Here is a 24920-nt window from a genome sequence, read left to right as displayed (position 1 = left end):
GAAATTAAAAAATTCTTTGAATTGAATGACAAGGAGGACACCAATATCCTAAATGTATGGGATGCAGCAAAAGCAGTAATAAGAGGAAAATATATAGCAATAGAAGCTCACATCAAAAAACAAGAAAGAACTCAAAGAAACAACCTAATCTCGAAGCTCAAAGATCTAGAAAAAGAACAACAAAAAAACCCAGAACCAGTAGAAGAAAAGAAATAATAAAAACCAAAGCAGAAATAAATGAAATTGAAACTAAAAAAACAATCCAAAAGATCAATGAAACCAAGAGCTGGTTCTTTGAAAAAATAAATAAAATAGACAAACCCGTAGCCAGGCTCACAAAGGAAAAAAGGGAGAAAGCACAAATACACAGAATCATAAATGAAAGAGGAGAAATCACAACGGACACAGCAGAAATCAAAAGAATAATCAGTAACTACTATGAACAGTTATATGGAAACAAGTTCAACAATCTAGAGGAGATGGACAAATTCCTACAACTCTACAATCACCCAAAGCTAGATAAAGAAGAAATAGAACACCTAAACAGACCATTACAAGCAGCGAAATTGAAATGGTAATTAAAAACCTCCCCAAAACAAAAGCCCAGGACCTGATGGATTTACAAATGAATTCTACCAAACATTCAGAGACGAATTAGTGCCTATCCTTCACAAACTCTTCCAAAAAATTGAGAAGGAAGGGACAATACCAAACACGTTCTATGAAGCCAACATTACACTAATACCAAAACCGAACAAGGACAACACAAAAAAGGAAAACTACAGGCCAATCTCCCTAATGAACACTGATGCAAAAATCCTCAATAAAATTTTAGCTATCAGAATCCAACAATGTATCCATAAGATAATTCACCACGACCAAGTTGGATTCATTCCAGGGGCACAGGGATGGTTTAACATCCGAAAATCAATCAACGTTATCCAACACATCAACAAAAAGAAATATAAAAACCATATGATAATATCAATAGATGCTGAGAAAGCTTTCGACAAAGTGCAACACCCATTCATGATAAAAGCCCTTGAAATTCTTGGGATACAAGGAACATACCTCAACATCATAAAGGCCATCTATGACAAGCCAACAGCCAGTATCATTCTCAATGGTGAAAAGCTGAAAGCAATTCCATTAAGATCTGGAACAAGACAAGGATGTCCACTCTCACCACTGCTTTTCAATATAATACTGGAAGTCCTAGCCAGAGCAATAAGACAAGAGAAAGACATCCAAGGAATCCAAATAGGAAAAGAAGAAGTCAAACTATCACTATTTGCAGATGATATGATAATATACATAGAGAACCCCAAAATCTCCACAGAAAAACTAATTCAACTCATCAATCAATTCAGTAAAGTGGCAGGATACAAAATCAACACGCAAAAGTCAGTGGCCTTCCTATACACAAACAATAAATCTGAAGAAGAAGAAATCAAAAAAACCACCCCTTTTATTATCGAAACAAAAAAATCAAATATTTGGGAAAAATCTAACAAAAGAGGTAAAGGACCTATACAAAGAAAACTATAAAACACTGTTAAAAGAAATAGAAGAAGACACAAAGAAATGGAAAGACATCCCCTGCACATGGATTGGAAGAATAAACATTATTAAAATGGCCATCATATGGAAGACATTAAAATATTGATTGCATCTCCATCGTCTACCCACGTTTCTAAAGAAACTACTAATGCCACATCACCATATAGTGAAACTCGAAGTCGATCCACCTCACCAGACAGAGCAGGAAAAGGAGTCATAGAACAGACAGAAAAATCTCATCCAAGAAGCCCTAATGTGTTATCTGTCACTTTGAGTCAAAGAACTACCGTTGCTGAGGAAGAACTAAATCCAAAGATACTAGCTTTGCAAAATGCTCAGAGAAAACGAAAAATAGAACATGATGGTTCACTTTTTCAAGCAGTAGGAATTGGAACATTATTACAGCAGTCAGACGATCGTGCAACTACTACATCACTCTCTTGGAAACGCGTTAAAGGATGCAAATCTAGTGAACAGAGTGGAGTGGAGCAAAAGACAATTATTTTAATACCCTCCGATTTAGCATGTAGACTGCTGGGGCAATCAATGGATGAGAGTGGATTACCACAGCTGACCAGTTATGATTGTGAAGTTAATGCTCCTGTACAAGGCAGCAGAAACCTACTGCAGGGTGAAGAATTACTCAGAGCTTTGGATCAAGTTAACTGAGCTTTTTCATAATCTCATTCCTTATTTTGGACACTGGTGGCTCATTACCTAAAGCAGTCTATTTATATTTTCTATATCTAATTTTAGAAGCCTGGCTACAATACTGCACAAACTTGGTTAGTTCAACTTTGATCCCCTTTGTACTTAATTTACATTAGTGCTCTTTTTAAGTATGTTCTTTAATGCCAGATCACAGACACCACATTTTCACAGTTCTTTGGTATTTAAACCATCGCAATGCAATAGCTTCATTTTAAAAATGCACCTTTTATTTATTTATTTTGGGCTAGGGAGTTTTCCATTATTGGATTATTTTTAATAAAATGCCAATATAATTTTTTTAAAGAAGGCAGTAACCCTTCATCATGATCAGTTTGAAAAATTTTTACTCAGTTTTTCACATTTTACATAAATAATGATTTGCCAGCAGTACATGGTAGCCACAATTGCACAATATATTTTCTTAAAAAATACCAGCAGTTACTCATGCAATATATTCTGCATTTATAAAACTAGTTTTTAAGAAGAAATTTTTTTTGGCGTATGAAATTGTTAAACCTGGAACATGACATTGTTAATCATATAATAATGATTCTTATATGCTTGTATGGTTTATTATTTAAATGGGTAAAGCCATTTACATTGATATAGAAAGATATATCTGGAAGGTATGTGGCATTTATTTGGATAAAATTCTCAATTCAGAGAAACAAAAAAAAAAAAAAAAAAAAAAAAAATGGCCATCCTACCAAAAGCAATATACAGATTCAATGCTATTCCAATCAAAATCTCAATGGCATTCTTCAAAGAATAGAACAATTATGATGAAATTCATATGGATCACCAAAACCCCGAATAGCCAAAGCTCTACTGAAAAAAAAAGAAGGAAATGGAGGCATCACACTCCCAGACTTCAAACTATACTACAAAGCCATAATCATCAAAACTGCATGGTATTGGAACAAGAACAGACATACAGACCAATGGAATCGAATAGAAAATCCAGAAATAAACCCACAGATTTATGGTCAACTAATCTTTGACAAAGGAGCAAAGACTATGCATTGGAGCAAAGAAAGTTTGTTCAATAAATGGTGCTGGGAAAACTGGGTCGCTACATGCAAAAGAATGAAGCTTGACCACTACCTCACACCATACACAAAAATCAACTCAAAATGGATTAAAGAACTAGACATAAGACCTGAAACCATAAAATACATAGAAGGAAATATAGGCGAAACACTACGGGATTTGCACATCAAAGACATCTTTACAGACACATCACCCAAAGCAGTGATAGTGAAGAGAAAGATAAACAGCTGGGACTACATCAAATTAAAGAGCTTCTGCACAGCAAAAGAGACAATAACAAAAACAAAGAGAAACCCCACCAACTGGGAGAACATTTTTGCACCCAACACTAATGATAAAGGACTGATCACAAAAATCTGCAAAGAGCTGATGAGACTCAGCAACAACAAAGAAAATAATCCAGTCAAAAAATGGGCAGAAGAGCTAAAAAGAAACTTCTCTGAAGAGGAAATGCAAATGGCCAACAGACATATGAAAAATGTTCAACATCACTTGTAATCAGGGAAATGCAAATCAAAACTACCATGAGATACCATCTCACACCAGTGAGAATGGCACATATTAAAAAAACTAGCAACAACAAATGTTGGCGAGGATGTGGAGAAAAAGGAACTCTTGTGCACTGTTGGTGGGAGTGCAAACTGGTCCAACCACTATGGAGAGCTGTGTGGAGATTTCTGGACCTACTAAACATAGAGCTTCCATATGATCCAGCAATTCCACTCCTAGGTATTTACCCAAAGGACACAGAAACATCAATTCCAAAGAGCACCTGCACTCCTATGTTTATAGCAGCACTGTTTACAATAGCTAAGCTTTGGAAACAACCCAAATGCCCAAAATAGATGACTGGATCAAGAAGATGTGGTACATATATACCATGGAATATTACTCAGCATTCAAAAAAGATAAACACATGCAATTTGCAGCAACATGGATGGCACTGGAAGGGATCATGCTCAGCGAAATAAGCAAAAAGAAAAAGAAAAATACCGGATGGTCTCACTCATAGCAGGAATCTAGAAAACTTAAATAAGGGACCAGGAAAATGAATATAAGAAAGTGAAAATCAAAATCAACAAAAAAACTATGAACCAGAGACACTTTTTGGGGGTGGGGGGGCGGGAGGGGAAGGATTGGGGTCAGAATGGGGCGTTTGCAATTGTATGGGGGAATATAAAAATAAAATTTAATATTTAAAAAAAAAAAAAAAAAGACTTATATACAAGATCTGACACCATAAAATGTATAGAAGAAAATAAGTTATGCACTCCTGGTGTCAACCTTAGAGATGTACTTGGGGACTCAACTCCAATGGCATGGGGAATAAAAGCAAAATTAAATAGCACTACATCATGTAAAAAAGCTTTAGTACAGCAAAAGAAACTACTACAGAAACAAAAAGGCAGCCTGCACACTGGGAGAAGATATTTGTATATTAAATAAGCAACTCAATGAAAAAATGGGCAGAAGACCTAAATAGGCATTTCTCCAAAGAAAACATGCAGGTGGCCCATAGGCATATGAGAAAAACCACTCAACATCACTATTGTAAGGGAATGCAAACTGAAACTGCAATGAGATATCACCTCACCCCTGTGAGAATGACCTATATCAAAATGACTGGAGACAACAAATGTTGGTGAGGATATGGAGATAAAGGAACACTCATCTACTGTTAAGGGGGAGAGTGTAAATTGGTGCATCTCTATGGAAAAAGTATGCAAGTTCCTCAAAACACTAAAAATGGAAATGCCATGTAATTTAGCAATACCACTTCAAGATGTTCTTAAATAATATGAAAACCTTAGTACAAAAGAAAAATATATGCAGTGATATTCACAATGGCCAACACATAGAACCAATCTAAATGCCTGTTAGCAGATTTGGTAGATAAAGTAGTTATGGAATATAATATACTGAATGTTAAAAGAAATAGGGCCTTTTGGGATTAGTGAATGGATCTTGAGGCGATTATGCTGAGTGAAATGAGTCAGAAAGTGAAAGACAGTTACTGGGTGGTTTTACTCATTTGTGAAATACTAATACCCAAATAAAACAAACTGGCAAAACAAAAAGGATAATTCATAGACTCTGTAAAAAGGCTTTGACTTTAAACTTTGTGGTTACCAGAGGGGGAGTAAGGAGAGGGGAACGGAATAGGGAAAATAATGTCACTGGTGTTGGCATCAGAGGCTTAGTGGAAGGTGAATGGGGCATGTACATACATGGAGGTGTGAAGATCTCCCAAATGTATAGTTCTGTAAATAAGTGGTAAATCTATAAAATTTGAGAGGAGGAAAAAAAAAGATAGAGGTTTTTAAAAGAGCCATGGATTTGCCTTACTTGACTTCACTGTACCTTCACAAGGAATCTTTAATAGGCTTTTGGTAATTTCCAGTTCTGTATTCCTTGTCCCATTGTCTGCCATACTGTCAAAGACTGCATTTACTCACACTGCTGCTTTACATCTAACTCTAATTCTTAAGGATAGAAAACCTACTTCGTCCCTTTAAATACTATTTTAAGTGCTAAACAGAGGGCCTAGCTCATGGGGTTGCTCTCCCTGAATCAGCAGTTTGGATCTGTGATTGCATCCCCCCTTTTTCCTCTGTTCCTGTGTCTTATGCAACCTTCACTTCCTCCTTGCATTCTTTGGGAAGAATGGGTGAAATCCTTCATGGAAGCATCGCTTGTCTGCTATCAGTCATTGAAAATAAATTTTAAAAGGGGTTAAAAGAAAGCAGCTTTTTTAATAAGTGTAGAGAAATTTTATTCGAACGTGATATGGTTTAATATTATGCATTGTTTATATACTACTTGCACTAATATCTGCATTCATTAATTTTTATAAAGCCATTTCTCATCGTTCTTCCATACTTTCGTGTAACTATTGAACACATAATGTTGCCACAGGTGAAAATCTTGGGGTAGAAAGGAAACTGCTTAATTTTTTTCCCTAGTTCTCCTTTTGAGATCATCCTGTAGATTCTTTCTTTTATTATTTCTGGATGGAAAAAACATATTCTATAAATACATCACGTGCACACACACACATCCTATAATATATAATGTTCTGTAATTTTTTCCTGTCACTTTAGATTATAAGGGGAATCTCAGTTCAGCACTTAAAATCTCCCCTTTGAACTTGATTAAAAAAAAAAAAAATCTTCCCTTTCGTCTCAGGAAGCCACTAATGGGCATGGATCCCTTTTGCTATTCTAAGAAATATTGCTTGCTCCAGAGTGGGCCCTTCACCAGCCACCACTGGCTCCTCTGTTCTGCTGTTCAGTGAATGGCCTTTCAGGTGTGAATCCAACACTAGTCTTTGTACCCCACAATTTCCAGGGCAGGTAGATTACGTTTTCTAAGGGCCTCTGTTAAACCCCCTTTCTCTTGCTTTAAGGTGACAAGAAAGCACTTCCTCCTCTCCCCATGAGGAGGGATGGTGGATTCCCAATAGCAAGTCAACGACTTTATCCAAAGAGATTTATGGAATCCCTTTAACCTTAAACTGGAGCTAAATATTGAGATCTGGGGTCACTTTACAAGTTCAGCATAGAGAGTTTAATATTTCTTTTTTAAAATATGGGTGTATTTGATATCCCCTTTGTTCTTTGTTAGCCTAATGTGGTAGTACAGTAATAGTAACCACATTTGTGTATGAACTATTTTCTGTGCTCCAGTGTTAGGCTCAGTTCTTTCGATACCTTGTCTCATTTTGTTCATACTATAATCCTGAGAAGTGGGGACTACCAGCCCCATTTTGCAGATAGAAGACAGCCTCAAGTAAAATCACTTGCCGTGGATCACACTGCTGGTTGTTGGTAGAGTCAGGTCTGTCTGCTCGAAGTCTATGCCCTTTTGAACACTGAAATGGTTGTAAATGAAATTACATGAAGCCTGAGGTTTACTTAAATAATTGAGGGTAGTTTGGGGGAAGTGTGCAGAAACAGATGAATCATGGTTGGACAGAAGTTGTTTCTTGCTGAAGCTGTTTGGTGGATGTGGTGGTTTACTGCTCTGTTCTTTCTTTTTTATACATATTTCAATTTTCCATTATAGTTTTTTTTTTAAGTCTGGGTGCTTTACAACTCACTATATTTATGTTTCAAATTTAAATTCATATACCATTTTGTGGAAAACATTGTAAGTTTTGGTTAGATGTATACATATTTTTTTGCTAATACACATTTGAAAATTTTTTTTGGGGGGGGTGGATTCTGTTTTCTTTTTAAGACTCAGAAAATAACCTTTCTGTAAACATTTGAGATCTGATACTGGTAGCTACAGGGCTGGGCTATAACCCAAGAAATAGCCATCAGTATATTAGTTAATATTATCAACTAAAAGCTAAGAGATTTTCAAGAAATGACTGTTTTACTAACTTCTTCTGTAGATATAATAGCATGATTAATGTGAAAACAAAGAAGAATCACAGCACAGGGCCAACCTTTTTTTCTTTTCTTTTTTTTTTTTTTAAATTTTACTTATACAAGCACTGGGTACAGTCAGAAGTGCGGGAGGGTGAGAGAATTCACCAGAGCCAGAGCAGGGAGCAGAACAGACAGAGGGACCGAAGTACACTGCTGAGGGGAGCAGCGGGCTGCAGGAGAGGTGTACGCGCCATGTGGGACCCTTGCCTGGCGGCCTGGGATTGAACCGGCATTGCAGAGGCTGCAGGCAGCTTTGCAACCCAGCGCTCAACCGCTGCGCCACCGGGGAGGCCCCAACCTTTTTTCTTTAAGAAAATTGTTATTCAAGAAGTTGAGGGATAGGAAGTGTATTGTGTGAGTTTTGATGAAACCTTGAAGATGAATTTATTTTTAGCATTTGAATTGTTTATTCCAGCATCAGTTTAGCAAATACTTTGTTTTATTGACTTGTAAAGAAGATTACCCTAAACTTGAAAACTGAAAGGTGAGACTGGGAATTTTCCATTGTGGCATTTATCTGTATTTAATTTTATGAGTTCCCAATTATGGAGATTGTAAAGAATTGTTAGACTTTTTAATTTATTTTTTTTTAAAGATTTATTTATTTATACAAGAACTGGGGTACAGGCCAGAGATGTGGGAGGGTGAGAGAATTCACCAGAGAATATAGGGGGTGAAATCTAAAGTCAGGGACTGACTTATATTCAAGTCATTTAAGACATGTAACCGAGGGAGAGAAGCCCTTGCTTTTTCCAACTTCTGAGTCTCAGCCTCTGCTGCAGTTTCATATTACTAAGGATTTTTAATTGGTTGATGAGTTTTTTATTAATTCATTCAGCAGGTATTCTGTCAGTATCTACTGAAAAGCTTTTTTTTTTTTTTTTTTTATTCATGCAAGCACTGGGTACAGTCAGAAGCGCGGGAGGGTGAGAGAATTCACCAGAGCCAGAGTGGAGAGCAGAACAGGCAGAGTGACGAAGTACATTGCTGAGGGGAGCAGCGGGCGGCAGGAGGGGTCTGCGCGCCATGTGGGACCCTTGCCCGGCAGCTCGTGATCGAACCGGTGCTGCTGAGGCCGCGCGCAGCTTCGCAGCCCAGCACTCAACCGCTGCGCCACCAGGAGAGGCCCTAAAAAAGCTATTTATTATATGCACAGTACTCTGTAAATATAAAGAGCAGTAGAAGAAGTAGACTTAAGTTCTGAATTTAGGGACCAGTGTGCTGGTATCAGAGCTAAGATGTCTGTCAAGAACATAAAATACAGAGTAGACAGTGGTGAGTGCCTTGCAAGATATGTGGACTAAGTAATTCAAAAAAGGGAGAGGTGACATTTCATTAGGAATCAGAGAAAGCTTCATTGAGGATGTGAGATTTGAATTGGAACTTAAAGGGCAGTACTGGATGTAAAATGATGGAAGAAAGTGTTTTAAATAATGTAAGTGAATAGCTTAAGGAAGTTCATGGAATAGCCTTCATCACAGAGAATTTGGAATTCATATGCTCTCTGACTCAGATTTGCCCTACAGCCTCTAAAACTAGTTGATAGCTCCTTTTCTACCCAAGTTAACTGGTCATCAGAATTTTATTTAACTGCTTTTTAAATATTATTTAATTCCCTGCTCTCTACCTAGGAGATGTTCTTACTTTGTTTTCGTCTTCATTCTAAATTGTTTTTGAACTTCTAATTTCCTGGTTAAATCCCATCACATTTAAAATATTTCTAACATGGGAGCAATCATAGTGCTTTCAGGAAACTTAAGTTGCATGAAATTCAAATCAAATATTGACATACTGTTTATACCTGGTTTTGCTGACCACTTACACAGCAGCTCATCCAAGAAAGGAGGGGCTGCAGAGCTGGAGTGTGGTGAGGCAGGAGTGTAGGAGGGAGAGAAAGACTGTGCTCATCCTTGGCCTCCCTTGCCTGGCATTCTCCTTCTCCGAGGCAAAGCAAATTTCTATTCTTGTCTGTTCCTCAGAGACCAAATCAGTACTTCCAATCCCTTATATTTGCACATTCTTATTTATTTATCTGTAGTACTTATCCTCAGAACATTGTGAGTATATATCATTGTGATATAATGCTTGTATATATCACTAGAAGGACATTGTATATGAGCATTACAGGGAAGAAAATCAAATTCCAGTCATCTCCCTAGAATCTTTTTCCTTCATACTGCTCTGAATCATTAAATATTGGTAATCACTAATATTTTTTTGGATGAATCTTAAAATTTCTGAGTTAAATTTATATAAAATATTCTTTGTTCTCTCAAAATACTCTGCAGGGGGCAGTATTCCTGTATGGTTTAGAAATAATAAATTGCCTTTTGATTGCTATAAATGATTAAGAGCTTATGGTTATGCTGCAAAAAAAAAAATCACTTAAAGTATCTTCAAGTATTAGCGTCCTTTGGAAATTTGAGTTATATCACAGTGCTTTCCTGTGAGTCATGGCTCAAAATCCATTGATGTCTTAAATATTTCCCTATGCATGCAACTTAAATTTATACTTTATTTCCTGTACTATTTGCTAAAGTTTTGTTAATTTTTGCAGTTTCTGACCTGAACTATGTAGAAAATTCAGGAAGTTAGTTTCATGACTTGATATTAGGGTTTTTAGAAAGTTCTAGTTAGTGCCTCTTTTAATAAATCTGAAGTTCAGTGTTGAGATTTTTTTTTTGTGTGTTTGTATATATAAGGAAGCAACTCTAAGTCTATTTTCTTTAAGAAGATAAGGGAGGGCTTCCTCTTGTGGCGCAGCGGTTGAGCACTGGACTGCAAAGCTGCCCACAGCCTATGCAGTGCTGGTTCGATCCCTGGCCGCCAGTGAGGGTCCCACATGGCGCGCAGATCTCTCCTGCCGCCCCCACTGCTCCCCTCAGCAGTGTGTTTCGTCGGCTGCCTGTTCTGTTCCCGCTGTGGCTCTGGTGAATTCTCTCACCCTCCCGCTCTTCTGACTGTACCCCATGCTTGTATAAATAAATAAATAAATAAATAAACTTTTTAAAAAAAAGAAGGCTGAAAATTGTATATATTTAAGGCAAACTTGGGAGAACGAAAAGAAAACATTTTATTGTATAGTAATATTGAGACTTGGAATTAAGTATGTTGAGTAATGTTTTATATATTTCTGGAATACAGGCGAGAATTGTATTTATGCATTTTAGAGTTTCTGTAAGTAGGAAGTTAATACTGAAAAATAACAAGTGGCAAATACTTACTTAAAAGACATTAATCAAATCCCTTTTCTGTGTAAGACATTATAACAGACCCAGTGAAGATTTATAAGAATATATATATGACTTGATCTTAGCTTTCATGGAGTTTGTTATTTAACAGATATGATAAGTCAAAAGAGAATGGTATGAAGAGAATGTCCCTTTTAGAAAATACCCTAATTGCCACCCCACAGACCAAATCCATTTTGTATGACCTAAGAAAGCTTTTTTACATGTTTATATACTGAAAAAATTCAAAGGAATATTGTATTTCATGACACATGTAAATTATATGAAATTCAAATTTTAGTGATTACTTTTATGATATAATGGCAGAGTTGATTAGTTGCAACAGAGATTATGTGGCTTGCAAAACCAAAATGTTTACTGTCTGGCTTTTTACAAAAAAAATGTTTGCCTACTGTTACTATTGGTATATTCACAGTTTTGGAGAGGAGTCCCTTTCTAGGGGCCAAGGTCTTTGGCTGCCTTCAATCCTAAATGGCCAGTAGAGGAATGGGGTCATTTCTGTTTGCAATTTCCTTAAAGTCCCACAGGAGGAGATGTAGTTGATCTGGTTTGTTCCTATTCAAGTAGTTCCCTCAGCATTAGAAGTAAGCTGAGGTGCTTTTTTGCTGTGTGGGGAATGAATGAGGATGGCAGGATTTATGAAAATGAGAGTAATGAGGCCTGGGTGAACTGGAGACGTACAACCACATGTGTAGCTAACCTGTTGTTGCCTTGTGAGCTGTGTAGTCTGGCTAGTATGGGGGGACTTAAAAAGAAGTGTTAAAAAAATGTTTCTTAATATAAATTTTTAAAAGCTGAAATACAAACACTGAAGTAAAGATTTCAAGTACTACTATAACACCATGGCATGTCTGAGAGCCCAGACATGTTGGCCTGTGTTGCCCAGCAGTTTTTTATTTCAACTCTAATGCTAAGTGCCAGTGTCTCTCATACCCTTTCAGAACTCCCAGTTTCCAGCTGCAGCAAGGGCCAACACCAGGTGTCTGCTTTTCAGCTTCAGCCTGAGACTAAGTCTCATCTCTTTGTGGCTTCCAATATTAGTTTAGGAAGGAAGTAGGAGATGTCCTACGTTCTCTAAATAACAATGTCCAGAAACCTTAATTAAAAAACCAAAAAGCAGATCCCACACCTTTCTTTTCCTTCGTATTGTTACTCTTGCCAATCAGAGCTTGGTCAGGATTAAAGGGGTGGTTACAGGATTTCAGTATCACACTTCATTTTGACCCCATGTGATGCCTTTGAGTTGGGGTGAAGGGACGGGCTTATAAGGAAGAAACAGCACAGGCCTAATGGGGTACATTGATTTGATAACTATTACTTGAAGAATGTGCAGGAATTAGAAGAAAAGAAGGGGAGGAAGGTATTCCCTGAGAAAATAGAAGGTAAAGAAATCAGGGAGTGGAAAATTAAAGTTATATGTCCAAGAAATGGCGAATACTGTTTGTCTGGAAGCCTGGCTGTGAAGGGGAGTTGTATGAGGAAGGTGGAAATGGCATATTGGGACAGGATTTTGGAAAGCCTGCACTAGTTTGCTATGGAGGCTAGATCTTATTCAGTGAGGGACCAAGGGAGAATTTGGTGGTCGGGTCTGTGACACGTATATGATGTGAGATTCATCTGACATCACACTGGGGATGGAGTCATTGAAGGGGGAGAGCTTAGTGACATGGAGCAGACACCACTCTTCCTGCCTGAAGCCTGTAGTTTGAGAATAGGTGATATGGTCTGAGCTGGTGATCCAGCGGTGGTGTGGATGGGAGAGGCTACTCTGCTCGTGTTCTTAGATCCCCAGTTGATGGCTGAAATCTCAGTTAGTACTGAACCCTATAGATGCTTTGTTTTTCAAACCCACACCCACACAGACCCCTACCTATGATAGAGTTTGTAAGTTAATTATAAATTAGGTACAGTGTAACAGTAATAATAATAATAATAAATACACAATTATAATATACTGTAAAGAGCTATGTGAATATTTTCTCTCAAGATATCTTATTGTAGGTAATATTTTTGGACTGTGGTTGACCATGGGTAACTGAAACTATGGATAGCAAAACCATAAATAAGGGAGTTCTACTGTAAAAGGAATCCTAGACCTTTGGTCATCTTCTGTGACCGGCTGTTCTCTTTCCCTGTCATCTGTAAGGTGCTTATATGTTCAGAGTCATGTAATTTCCACAACAGTTCTGAAGAATTTCCCCATAATTTACACCTCTGGAAATACATTATAGTTAAGTACCGAATAGCTAAGAAATGACACCAAGAACAAGTGGATTCTGGGCTGCACAGCCTTCCCACAGTGGAACAGTTATAATGACCATCTTTTACTTTGTGGAGAAATTAAGCAGTGCATAAGATTATTTATGTACAGCTCTTTAATGATCTTTCCTTAGTTATTTTAGAAATTGCGATGAGAATCCTACTATCTTAATTTCATAATCAAAATTTTTCATGTGAACTTTTAATATAAATAATTACCTTTACCAAAGTATGTTTACTTTAGTATTTATTAAATTATAAAATTAATTTATTTAATTCAATATTACGTTTATTTATTAAAGTTTATTAAGTGTATTGAGTACATTTATTTAAATGTAAAGAATTTATTAAAATGTAAAGAAGCAGAGCTCAGTTTGACCAGGATGCATATCATTTAGCAGTGAGCAAGCATGCTCACTGGAATACAGTGAGGGCTTCAGAGGGCTGCTCCTTTTCCTTCTACCTTGACAATACTTATCAACGAAAGACTCAAGTCAGGTTGGACTGGGTTTGTTGTAATCCTTTATGAGCCTACTGTCTCTGTTCTTTCCCACTTTGAAACTAAGCTAGCTCCAGAGAATGTTAGTATTATTAGTATGCGATATTTATTGGACAAATGAAGTATAATGTTCAACAACAAAAATAATTTATTTTAAATGGAGATACTGAGCATTGAGATACATAGGGTGGAATAGTTGAATTAAAACATTACCACAGGCTTATGAAGTTTTAAATGCTTAAGGATTGTTTAAGATCCAAGTTTCAGTTGCAAGGGATTTTTTATTCCCAGTACATCTTCAGCTTTTTAATGAAGGGGGTTTTGGGGGTACTTTTGTACTTTTGTCTAGATGGGAATTTAAAAAAAAATTTTTTGTGTTCCACCTGGACACTTCACTCTTAATTGTCTAGAGATATTGAAATTAGTCATGTTGCCATAATATGGCTTTTATGTTATTTGGCAATGAATTTCTACACTGAAACAACCTCTACTTTGACAAGTGACTTATGGAGGTCGATAGAGTTAATATCAAGGCTAACTTTTCAAAGCAGCAAATCTCATATGGATTGTTAAAGCAGAAAAAGCAGTATTAGGGTTAAAATTCATTATCTGGACTTTAGGTGGTATAGTCATATAAGAAAGTTGGCACAACTACATTCTTGATTGGGAATAGATATTATAAGGAAAGACAGAAACAAATTGTATGCTCTGTATTTGCCATGACACAGTAACAAAGCTGACAGCTCCAAAAGTGTTATGTTATAGTACAGGTCAACCGAGGAGTTTGACCACATATTTTAAAACTTAGGTTCTGTCTACCCCAGACTACGTTAACAACCAGGTTATTGGTCCGGATTGTACAATTTGCTAGATATTGTTCTAGATCAGAGGAGAAAGAAAAAAAGTTTGTCCTTTCCATTGGGAGTTAGCCACACAGGTGATAAATCTGACACTATTCATTGATTAATAGTTGGAAAGCAGCTATACTTATTTTCACATCCCAAGAAAGTATTTAACTAGTAGGGTTAAATAATGAAATGTTTGGAAAGTACTTGGTGGAGAGCAAGTGGCGAGGGATGGGCCAGACATTGTGAGGAACCCAATTCAGCTTGGGGGAGACTTGGATCCTGTTTCCGAGAGAAAGTATGGCCTAATTTGAGACCTGAGAGTAAGTTAGGGTTGGGTTGGCTTTTATGTATTCCAGGTACAAGGGAACATCTAGAGAGTATATGTTTGCTTTGTTTTAATTTTGTTTGTGGCTATAGAGATAACATGTAATTTTAATAACAGTACTATAAATTTGTACTCAAAAATAGTCACTCATTGCTTCAAGTGTGTGTTTCTTATTACAGATCAGAATTAAATGGCCATCTAAAGAATTTGGGACTAAAAAACAATGAAATGAATTTGAGATACCTTCATAAACTTAAACATAAGGAATGTTTATGTTAATTGTTAAGCAGTGCAACTTATGTGCTGTTGAAGCAAATTCCCATACTTTGATTCTGTTCATAATAATTTGAATAAATTGACACATTTCAGTCATTTTTATGGTCAAATGGTCTATGAATATTATGTTAAAATAGTTCATAAATTATCCTTCTTGATAATGTGTACTCATCAAAACCCCAGAATTCTGGCCTGATATCTACTAAGCTATCTATATATTTTTAGATAATAATACTTTTTTTACTTTTATTTTTAGATTTTACAAATAAAGACTAAGCAATGCTTTCCTTTAGGCATTTTTTTTTTTTAAAGATTTATTTATTTATACAAGCACTGGGTATAGTCAGAAGCATGTGAGGGTGAGAGAATTCAGCAGAGTCAGAGCTGGGAGTAGAACAGGCAGACTGATGAAGTACACTGCTGAGGGGAGCAGCGGGCACGGCAGGAAAGGTCTGCGCGCCATGTGGGGCTCTCGCCAGTGGCTGGGGGTAGAACTGGCGCTGTAGAGGCTGTGGGCAGCTTTGCAGCCCAACGCTCAACCACTGCGCCACTGGGGAGGCCCTGCTTCAGGCATTTTGATTAACCGCTTCTTTTTTACTTTACTCTTCTTGTCGTCTTGTCTCGTGTAGCACAAAACTCAAGTGCAGAACTTGAAACCCAGAAAACTGCAGCCATATACAGCTATAATGTTCTAGTAGTTGAAAAGAAATTTGACTCTTACTAGCAATTTATATTATTTTTCCTATGATAGATTTTTTTTTTAAGATTTATTTATTTATTTATACAAGCACTGGGTACAGTCAGAAGCGCAGGAGGGTGAGAGAGTTCACCAGAGCCAGGGCGGAGAGTAGAACAGGCAGAGTGATGAAGTACACTGCTGAGGGGAGCAGCGGGTGGCAGGAGAGGTCTGCGCACCATGTGGGACCCTTGCCCGGTGGCCGGGGATTGAACCGGTGCTGCAGAGGCTGCAGGCAGCTTTGCAACCCAGCGCTCAACCACTGCGCTACCAGGGAGGCCTTCCTATGATAGATTTTAACTAGCGAAAATCTCTCACTTTCCTGAGAATCTTCTAGAGAACGGTTCCATTTTGTAAGTCCCTTCAGCCATGAGCTGCTCTTCTAGTGAGAGATACTGCCAAACCTGGTCTGCCAGTAGGAAGATTTCAAATTGCCAAAGGTTCTAATTTGGAATAGTCCAATTTTGTCTGTTTTAAGATGTAGTCATCTATTCATGTATTTCCAGAACAGGAAAGCACATTATTCTTGTTAGCACATGACCAAGGGCTACCCAGGTACCCCAAACTCTGAAGGCATACTCTTAAAGGGGTCCAGCCACCCATGCGCACAAAGGCAAAAGAAACATATCCTTAATGTGAAAGGTTTTTAATAGAATTGTTGTGCATAGAGAAAGAGACAGAAGATGCTCAAACAGGCTTGGCTTAAAGTGGGCAGAAAGCTTGCCACCAGTCTAAGTTACCTGCTGGCAAGGAATCACAAAAAAATGTGTTAGGCAGGTCCCTGAGTGCTGGGACGAAGGGAGAGACTCAAAATTAGAAATATGTTACGTAATCCAACATGAGATCAAGATAACAACTGCCGTAGTCTCAGCAAGGACCAGGAGCAGCCTCCCCATGTCTCTCATCCATGTGTGTCTTCCAAATATCTTTTCCAAGTATCTCTCCCTGTCTCTCCTCCATGTGTCGCCATCCATGTGTCTCCTGTCCCCATCCTTGTTCCACTTCCACTTATATATATTCACCTTCCTTCTTCCCAGCTTTCTCCTCCCCCTATCCAGGAAGTGATATGCATGGCATGTTGGGACTTGTAGTCTAAGGTACCTGCTAAAGGTAGTCTAAGGTACCTGGGGTTGGGGAAAATGGCATTTCCCTTTTTCACAGAAGTGTATGTGCAACTTTCTTAGGAATGTGATCCGGGAGGCAGTGTTCTGGCTTATATAAGCTCTACAGAGGAGCTTATATAAATGTCAAATGAATTGCTCACTTTTCTGGTAATACCTGTGTTTGACTTTTAAAACTTTAAGCTAATCCTTATTATAAAACTAAACACTTTCTCCCTGTACTTCACCTCCAAAAGAGAGAGAAAGAAATTGGCACATGCTTGCCCTAATATTTTCTTCTTTCTTTGTGGCATTAAAACTGTTCAAAAAATTCTTGCATTTTAGTTTGTTCTCCCTTGATTTTTTTTCTTACTTGGACAACATGGCTGATTCGGTTGCATCACTTCAATGAGTTTTTGTGCTTTAATTTACCTGTCATCAAACATTACCTACTCTATAAGTAGGTCTATAATCATTTGATAAATCACAACTCTGATCTTGACTTCACCAAATGTAGTTGTAGGCCCTCTAGGTATTTATTTTTCTTAATCACTTTAGCAACTTTTGTTGGCATTCTTTCTATCTGCATTTGAAGAAGCCATGTAAATAGTTTAAATCTTTAAGAACAGCATGGTACCTGCTTTGACCATACTACTTTTTTTTTTTAAAGATTTATTTTATTTATACAAGAGCTGGGGTACAGGCCAGAGGCACGGGGCGGTGAGAGGATTCACCAGAGACAGAGCAGGGAACAGAACAGGCAGATGGACCGAAAATACTGCTGAGGGGAGCAGCGGGCAAGACAGGAGAGGTCTGCCACGCCATGTGGGTATCTACCTGGCTGGCTGGGAATCAAACTTGTGCTGCAGAGGCTGCAGACAGCTTCACAGCGCTGCGTTCAACCTGCTGCACCACCAGGGAGGTCCGACCATACTACTTTGAACTCACTAGAATGTTATGCTGTGACTGAATGGGCCAAGAATATATGGGCAGCAGAGCATAGGGGCTAGCTTCTAGAACCAGTGATACCAGAATGTAGATCTTGGATGCTCAACTTAGTGGCACTGTATCTTGTCTATTGAGCCTCAAGTTCTGCTTCTATTAGGTGAGTAGGTGAGTTTATGGGGAGTTTCCTTCCCACTTCTTTCCTTTACAGGGTGTAGTGAAGAGTTCTGACCCCTAGAAGGGTAGCCTGAAGGATGACCACTTGACATAGGCTTTGAAGGTAGGCTAAGTTTCCATTAGGTGTAGAGACAAAGAGAAGGCTTTCCATGGCTAGGGAACCCATTGAACAAAGGACATGCAGTGTGGGAACTTGACAAAAGCAGTGCATAAAAAATGCGCGTCAGAGGCATAGAAGGGAGAGAAAAGGAGTTCAGGGGGAAGGAAGGAAATTTTGGCATGAGATAATAAAGAGTGTGAGTGAGGATAGGTGCACAGAAATGGTGGGAAATGGGAAGCTCCAAGGAAAAATCATTAGCACTTAGAATATGAAGCTATGGGATAAGAGAAATTATAAGGTAATTACTGTGTCATTCATTTATTCATTCTTGAAACACATTAATTTTATTTATTTGCTGCTGCAAGCTATTGGGGATTAACTAGTAAATAAAACACAAGTCCCTGCTCTTTTGAAGCTTACTTCCTTAATTTTGTTAAAAATATAGTGGCAGCAATTTAGGCATTTTGAGATGGGATTATCTAACTTATGATACTTTTATCTAGAAGTCAAGTGGGAATTGTCGATAAAAATATGATCAGTGTGAATGAAGAAGTTAAATTGAAAATGTTGTATTTCACAGATCAAAGGAAGAAGTGGTACTACTGTAGATTTAGTAAGTTGCTTTATAGTTAATAAATTTCAGGGCTATCATGAAGTTTGGAACACCTAGGGAGTTATTGAGTTGTGAAAGGTTCCTTTTGTAGGCTTCGGTTGGGATTTATATTAGGTTTATTTAAAGAATGAGGAAGTAATTAGATTGAACAAAACTTTAGTACTTGGTGACTTTTTTCCCAAGTAATTTTTATTGGCTCATTTTTGAGCTTTTATTATGATAGTTTTCAGGCTGAGTTTTTGTCAGTTCTGTAAGGTGAATAAATTTAAGTTAGTTTAGGTGGTTCTTTCACAACAAATGTTTACATAAAGAACAAAGAAGTTTGAAAACTATAATTTCCATGGTATTTTTGAAGTTCGAATTAGAAGATTATCTAATTAAAGTTACAGTGCATTTAAATATTTATTTAGGTAGGAAAACTTTCCTTTTTTTTTAAAGATTTATTTATGCATATAAGAACTGGTGTGTAGGCCAAAGGTGTGGGGGAAGGGTGAGAGGATTCACCAGAGTCAGTGTGGGGAGCAGAAAAGGGAGATCTACTGAAATACACTGCTGAGGGGAACAGCGGGTGAGGTGGGAGAGGTCTACTGTGCCATGTGGGTTATCTCCCTGGCTGGGGATCAAACAACTCATGGTGAAGTGGCTGGCAATGGCTTGATAGCGCTGTGTCTTTAACCCCTGCGCCACCAGGGAGCTTAATTTTCCTTTTTTTATGTACCACCTGTGTTTCATAGTTACCCACAATCAGCTGTAACAATAGAAATAAAACTTTTTCATAGTTCTTCAGAAACAAAATAGAAGGGGTTGGATTTAATAGTACTGATATAATTTCATGCAATAAAGTGTTAAAAATAGCCTTTAAAATGTTAAAAATTCTGAACTATAAATATATTAACCCTTAGTATCTGAAGTTTTCAATTAGAAAAATAAGATTTTTTCTTTCTTAAGCGTGGCCTTTTTGTTTATTGTTTCCTTTAGGTAGAAGTGCAGTTTTAAAGTGTCTACTGGATATTCACAAAATTTTTCAGGAAAATGACCCTGCTTACATTTTAAATGATCTCTACATTTCAGACTACTGTGTGTGGATTCAGAAAACCAAGTAAGTTTTGAGTAATTTACAAATCTTATATAGTCCCATTTCTGGAACATTTACTTACCTGGGAGGAAGAAATGGAAGTGACTAACATAGGGTATAACTTTTAACAAGAGAGAAACCCTATATAGATAGCAAACACTGTAGAAAAAACTGGATTAGCATGGGAAACTGTTGAGTTTGTTTAGGGAGCAAGTTGAAGATGGCAAAAAGTTAATTTTACTGGAAAAAGTTAGTGCAGCCTGGAAAATAGGTGATACAACAGAAGTTGTATTCTTTGCTATGCTATTAACTGTCCCATATGAAATCTCAAGACTGGGTATTGGAAATTGTTAATATAGGTTACAGTATGAGTATGTGTGTGAGCATACTTTTGTATCATAGGACACAAACCTAATCATTTCTAAATACAATGAGAGCTGTGCATTCAATGGCTAACTACTAACTTACAGAATCAATTATGCAGACTATAAAAATATTCAACCTTGTAATAACATGATTCTTGCTAATACAAATATCTAAGAGTCTAAATACTTGCAGATGAGCTCTTGGTATGTAAAATTTTTTAAAAAGTTAACCATTGTTTGACTCAATGAGACTTAAGTTTAAAAATATGGTAAATTTTTATTTCATGAAGGGGTTCTGTAGATCTGACTCTTATCAGACATGCCCATATTGTCCATTTCAGTAGTAAGGGGTTATTAATTGAGACCATACAAAGACAGCTCTACATTGGTATGATTCTTAGGTGCTATAGATAATGATGACATTTATGACTTAGAAGAAAAATAATCACAATATTTTTACTATTACTGCGATTGGTAAATGAATGCTTTAGTATGGCTTTAATACCTGTTTTGAATGAGCCATTATGTAGAATTTACTTTTGATTTCTGTTCGTGGGGAAGCAATTATATTGCAGAGCAAAGTAAGAAAAAACTTGAGGCTATACCTGTTGTAAGGAAAATGCTTAGGGACTGCAAGGGATAACGCCTAATAACATACAGCAGGTGGTGTCAGCATTTGTGTTGGAAATCTAGATTTCACCAGATGGAAAATTGCATCTTTAACCCCTGAGGTCATAATGGCATGTCATCACTTCATTTGATCCTTCTGCTAATTGAGCTTATCCAATGCCCTGCTGACATTTCCTGTTGTTTTCATAAAAAAATTAAATTGAAATAGTCTATTTGTGGAGGTTTAGGTTTTTCTTGTTTCTTTCGGGGTGAGGATTTTATAAACATGTAATGAGCTTTGAGATTTGTGCTAGGATCTCATTTCTGGGAGTGCCTCCTTTCTCTCTTTGTAGCATTAACTAGAAAGAAGATTGTATTTCATTAAAGTAAAAGGGTGTATAACCTCGAGGTAGTGGTGGGGATTTTCACACTTTATTTATCTTAAAAATTTGTATTCCCTCCCCCCCACCCCCTCTAATTTTTTCACCTTGGTTTCAAGTTATGGGAAACGAAATGAAATTCCAGCTTGCCAATAATTATTATTATAATAGGAATTTTTTTTAAAAGCATATATATGGAGAAATGAGATAGGAGAGAGGAACTCTTGAAATGACTTTGGAGATTTTTTGCCACTTTACCAATTTGACCACAATTTTCCTTCCCCTAAATGGGCTGAATTGTTTTCACTTTGTGTGTTGAATTTGAACTCTAGCCCAGCTCTTTTTTTCCTCCCCCTTTGAAATAAAACATTTGTTCGTTTATCTAATTTTTTTTCATTTTTTCCAATTTCATCTTTAATTTCTGTCTTTACTGTGAACTTTCTTGGCTCTGAGTTAATTTTATTGCAGTGTAAGTCCAAGATTTTTGTAACTAATTCCTTCCTAACCTTTAACCCTCAGATTTATTTTTCTCGAATATGACTTAATGAAATCCAGCACCTTATTTTTATATTTTAAAGTAATTGTGTGTTTTTCCTTAATCTTCTATTTGATGTTTTTGATTGTAACTTAAAGACTAAAATTTTATTCAGAATACCAGACAAGTGCTAAATTCTGACTAGCACAAAGAACAGCGTTCCATTTTTGCAATCAAATGTTTACGTTGGCAAAAACTTAGTGGAATGTGGGCAGCAAAGTCATCCTTATTGAATTAAAAAAGTTAGGACAACAGTGATACCTTTTGTTTTAATAGTACCTAATTAAATTTTTCCTTGTGTTATCTGTGTCTTATGGAGCAGATTTACAGATTTTAAAAACTGAAGCTCCTATATTCCTTTTCTGAGTTGCAAACTCTGCACATTGTTTGTCTGTAACAGAAAGCCCTCTGCCGTCCTTTACTGTGGACTTCATTTAAAGTTTTGAGTGTGGTGGCTTCTCCATGAGGCCTGCAGTTAGTCTGGGTGGCAATATGAGGAAGTGATTTGGAGGTCAGATAGTTTATGAGAGCTAGGTCTGAGATAGTCTCAGGTATTCTGGTTAAGGATTTCATATTTTTCTATATATGCCACCTCACCAACCAGTTGTCTTAACCCATGGTATATGTGGGGGGAAGGAAGAGAAGAAAAAGGAAAACACCCTTGCTTTAGAAATTTTCTCCTTTAAGAAGAGAAATTAAGGAACCACTTATCTCTTCCTGGATGTTCCCATACCATGCGGTTTAGCCATCATTTTATAATAGTACATCGCACGCTTGTCACACACTGTAGTCATTTTTAGGTACATAACTCTTTCCCCTTCCAAAATTTTAGAATTCATGCGAATTTGAATCTGTCTGGGCTTATAGTCCCTTGTGAGCACAGTAAATTTTAGTTGAATTGAATTATTTTTGGTGGAGCCAATTAAGTTTCTCATTGTTTCAAAGAATTATAGCACTTTCAAAAACTATGAATCAACTCTAACATATTTTTATTGAAAATTTCAACTACATTCAGTATAAGTTTTCTCCCTTCCTCTGATTATCTTTTCTGGTGGACTGTGTTCATCTTTCCAGTGATAGGTCTGAGCTTCTTAGAGTTCAGCGTTCATGTGCTTTTATGTAGACAGGGATGAGAAGGAAGGAACTGTAAGGTATGTTCTATCTCTGCCTCTCATTGGCCATAGGGCCTTAGCTAGTTACTCAATCACTTCATTTGGTGCAGCCAGAATTACTATTTCATATTTCCTCCTATCATTTATCTAGTGCATTGTTAGCCCCGGGGAAATAATACTACAGATGCTATTTTATACCTTTAATAGTAGCCTATAAATCATTTTCCTTTATGACATAATATCTATAGCATGATATTTTGAAAAAATAGCTGATTTGTTTCTCATTTAAAAGGAGAGTATAGGGCCTCCCTGGTAGTGCAGCGGTTGAGTGCTGGGCTGCAAAGCTGCCCGCAGCCTCTGCAGCGCTGGTTCGATCCCCAACCGCCGGCGAGGGTCCCACATGGCACACAGACCTCTCCTGCCGCGCCCGCCCGCTGCTCCCCTCAGCAGTGTATTTCGTCACTCTGCCTGCTCTGCTCTCCCCTCTGGCTCTGGTGAATTCTCTCACCCTCCTGCGCTTCTGACTGTACCCAGTGCTTGTATAAATAAATAAATAAATAAATTTTTAAAAAAACAAAACAAAACTTTGTTTAAAAAAAAAAAAAGGTGAGTATAGGCACACTGAAGAAAATTTGTTTTTGTATAGTTCTAGTTCATGGTGTGTTATTTATTTTTTTTTCTTCTTTGTGCTATGTTTTAAAGTGACAAGGGATTTAGTAGGGTCTTAATTTGTTTTTGCTCCATGGAAAATTTTTCTTTTTTTAAAAACTGAAATTAAAATCTAAAATCCTGGCTCTCTTCAATACAAGTCTGAGCTTGTTGTAGAGGTTTATAAATCATGCTTTTTCTCTCTGGTATAGTTTTTTAAGATGGTGATGGGTAAAAAAGAAATGTTTTTGAAATGTTGAATCTTTTCACATTGAACTGATAAATTTAGTTTACTGAGATTAAACATTCTTGGCATATTCATTTTTTCACTGCTTTTTAGCATACTTTCACTCCACAAAATGAAATCCTACTTTTCAACCCTCTGGAAATAGCTCCACTGCTAAATCATTAGATCTTATTTGATAATTCCTGGACCTCCCTAATTTTCTTCAATTGTGAATGAGCCTAATTTGTTTTAGTGCCGACATCTTGAAATTTTGGAAAACTTTGGGCTTTATTATTGCTTCATACTGCTTTTGTTGCTTCCTCTGTGTATGTGCTTTGGTAGGGGGTAGGGTTATGCTCCTGAGAACAGCCAAGGTCCCTTCCTTTTGGCTCTTTATTGTTCCTGGTTTATCTATTAAAAGCCATGGGAGTGATTCCTTTCTGGTGGCCAATGGGTTATGTCTCAGCGCTATCACCACTACAGCCTGAGTTTGATCCCCGGCCAGGGAGCAGCCCACATGACACAGCTCTCCTGCCTTGCCCGCTGCTCCCCTCAGGAGTGTATTTCAGTACATCTGCCTGTTCTGCTCCCCACTCTGTGTCTGGTGAATCCTCTCACCCCTACCCAGTACCTCTGGCCGACACCCCAGTTCTTCTGTGCAAGTTAAAAAAAAAGAAAATGAAAGCCATGGGAGTGGGTAACTTGTATACAGATGTTAAACACCAGGTTGGATATTTACTTTTTCAGCCTGCCATCTTAAAACTCCTATCCTAGTGGAGAGTATGAGGCTGTGGCTGCACAGTAGGAAGTACGGGTACTGTGTGAGCACTGGTAGCCCACATGCCTCATCTCAACATGTAGGAAACAGCTTCCTCAAGGTAGAGTTGGAGCTGAGAGCTGGAAGATCAGTAAGAATTGGTCAAAATGCAGCTGGGGAAGTAGAAGTGAAGAGTATTTCAGACAACAGGGGCAGAAAAATATGACCCTTTTGAAGAGATCAAAAGCTCAGGATAGATGCATCATAGAACAGGAAACAGTAAAAGAAGTAAAACTAGAGCAGTTCTTGTGGAGCGTTGGTCCAAGA

The 24920-nt window shown here is 37.4% G+C and overlaps 1 protein-coding gene across 5 annotated transcripts in view; it reads left to right on the top strand.

The window, feature by feature from the left end:
• Positions 1 to 24920, top strand: part of SHQ1 (SHQ1, H/ACA ribonucleoprotein assembly factor) — a 141905-nt gene that overhangs the window by 65516 nt on the left and 51469 nt on the right. For all 5 annotated transcript variants that reach the window (XR_005121881.2, XR_005121882.2, XR_005121876.2 and 2 more), the window contains one exon: positions 19865 to 19985. Coding sequence is in view for 2 of the 5 variants with exons in the window: in XM_037492829.2 (XP_037348726.1) it covers positions 19865 to 19985 (121 nt within the window). In the remaining 3 variants the exon portion in view is untranslated. The remainder of the gene's footprint in view (positions 1 to 19864; positions 19986 to 24920) is intronic.

This window comes from Talpa occidentalis, unplaced genomic scaffold (assembly GCF_014898055.3).
Source record: "Talpa occidentalis isolate TD23 unplaced genomic scaffold, MPIMG_talOcc4v2.1 talOcc4.10, whole genome shotgun sequence".
Lineage (NCBI taxonomy): Eukaryota > Metazoa > Chordata > Mammalia > Eulipotyphla > Talpidae > Talpa > Talpa occidentalis.
This window is presented reverse-complemented; position numbering and strand designations above follow the sequence as displayed.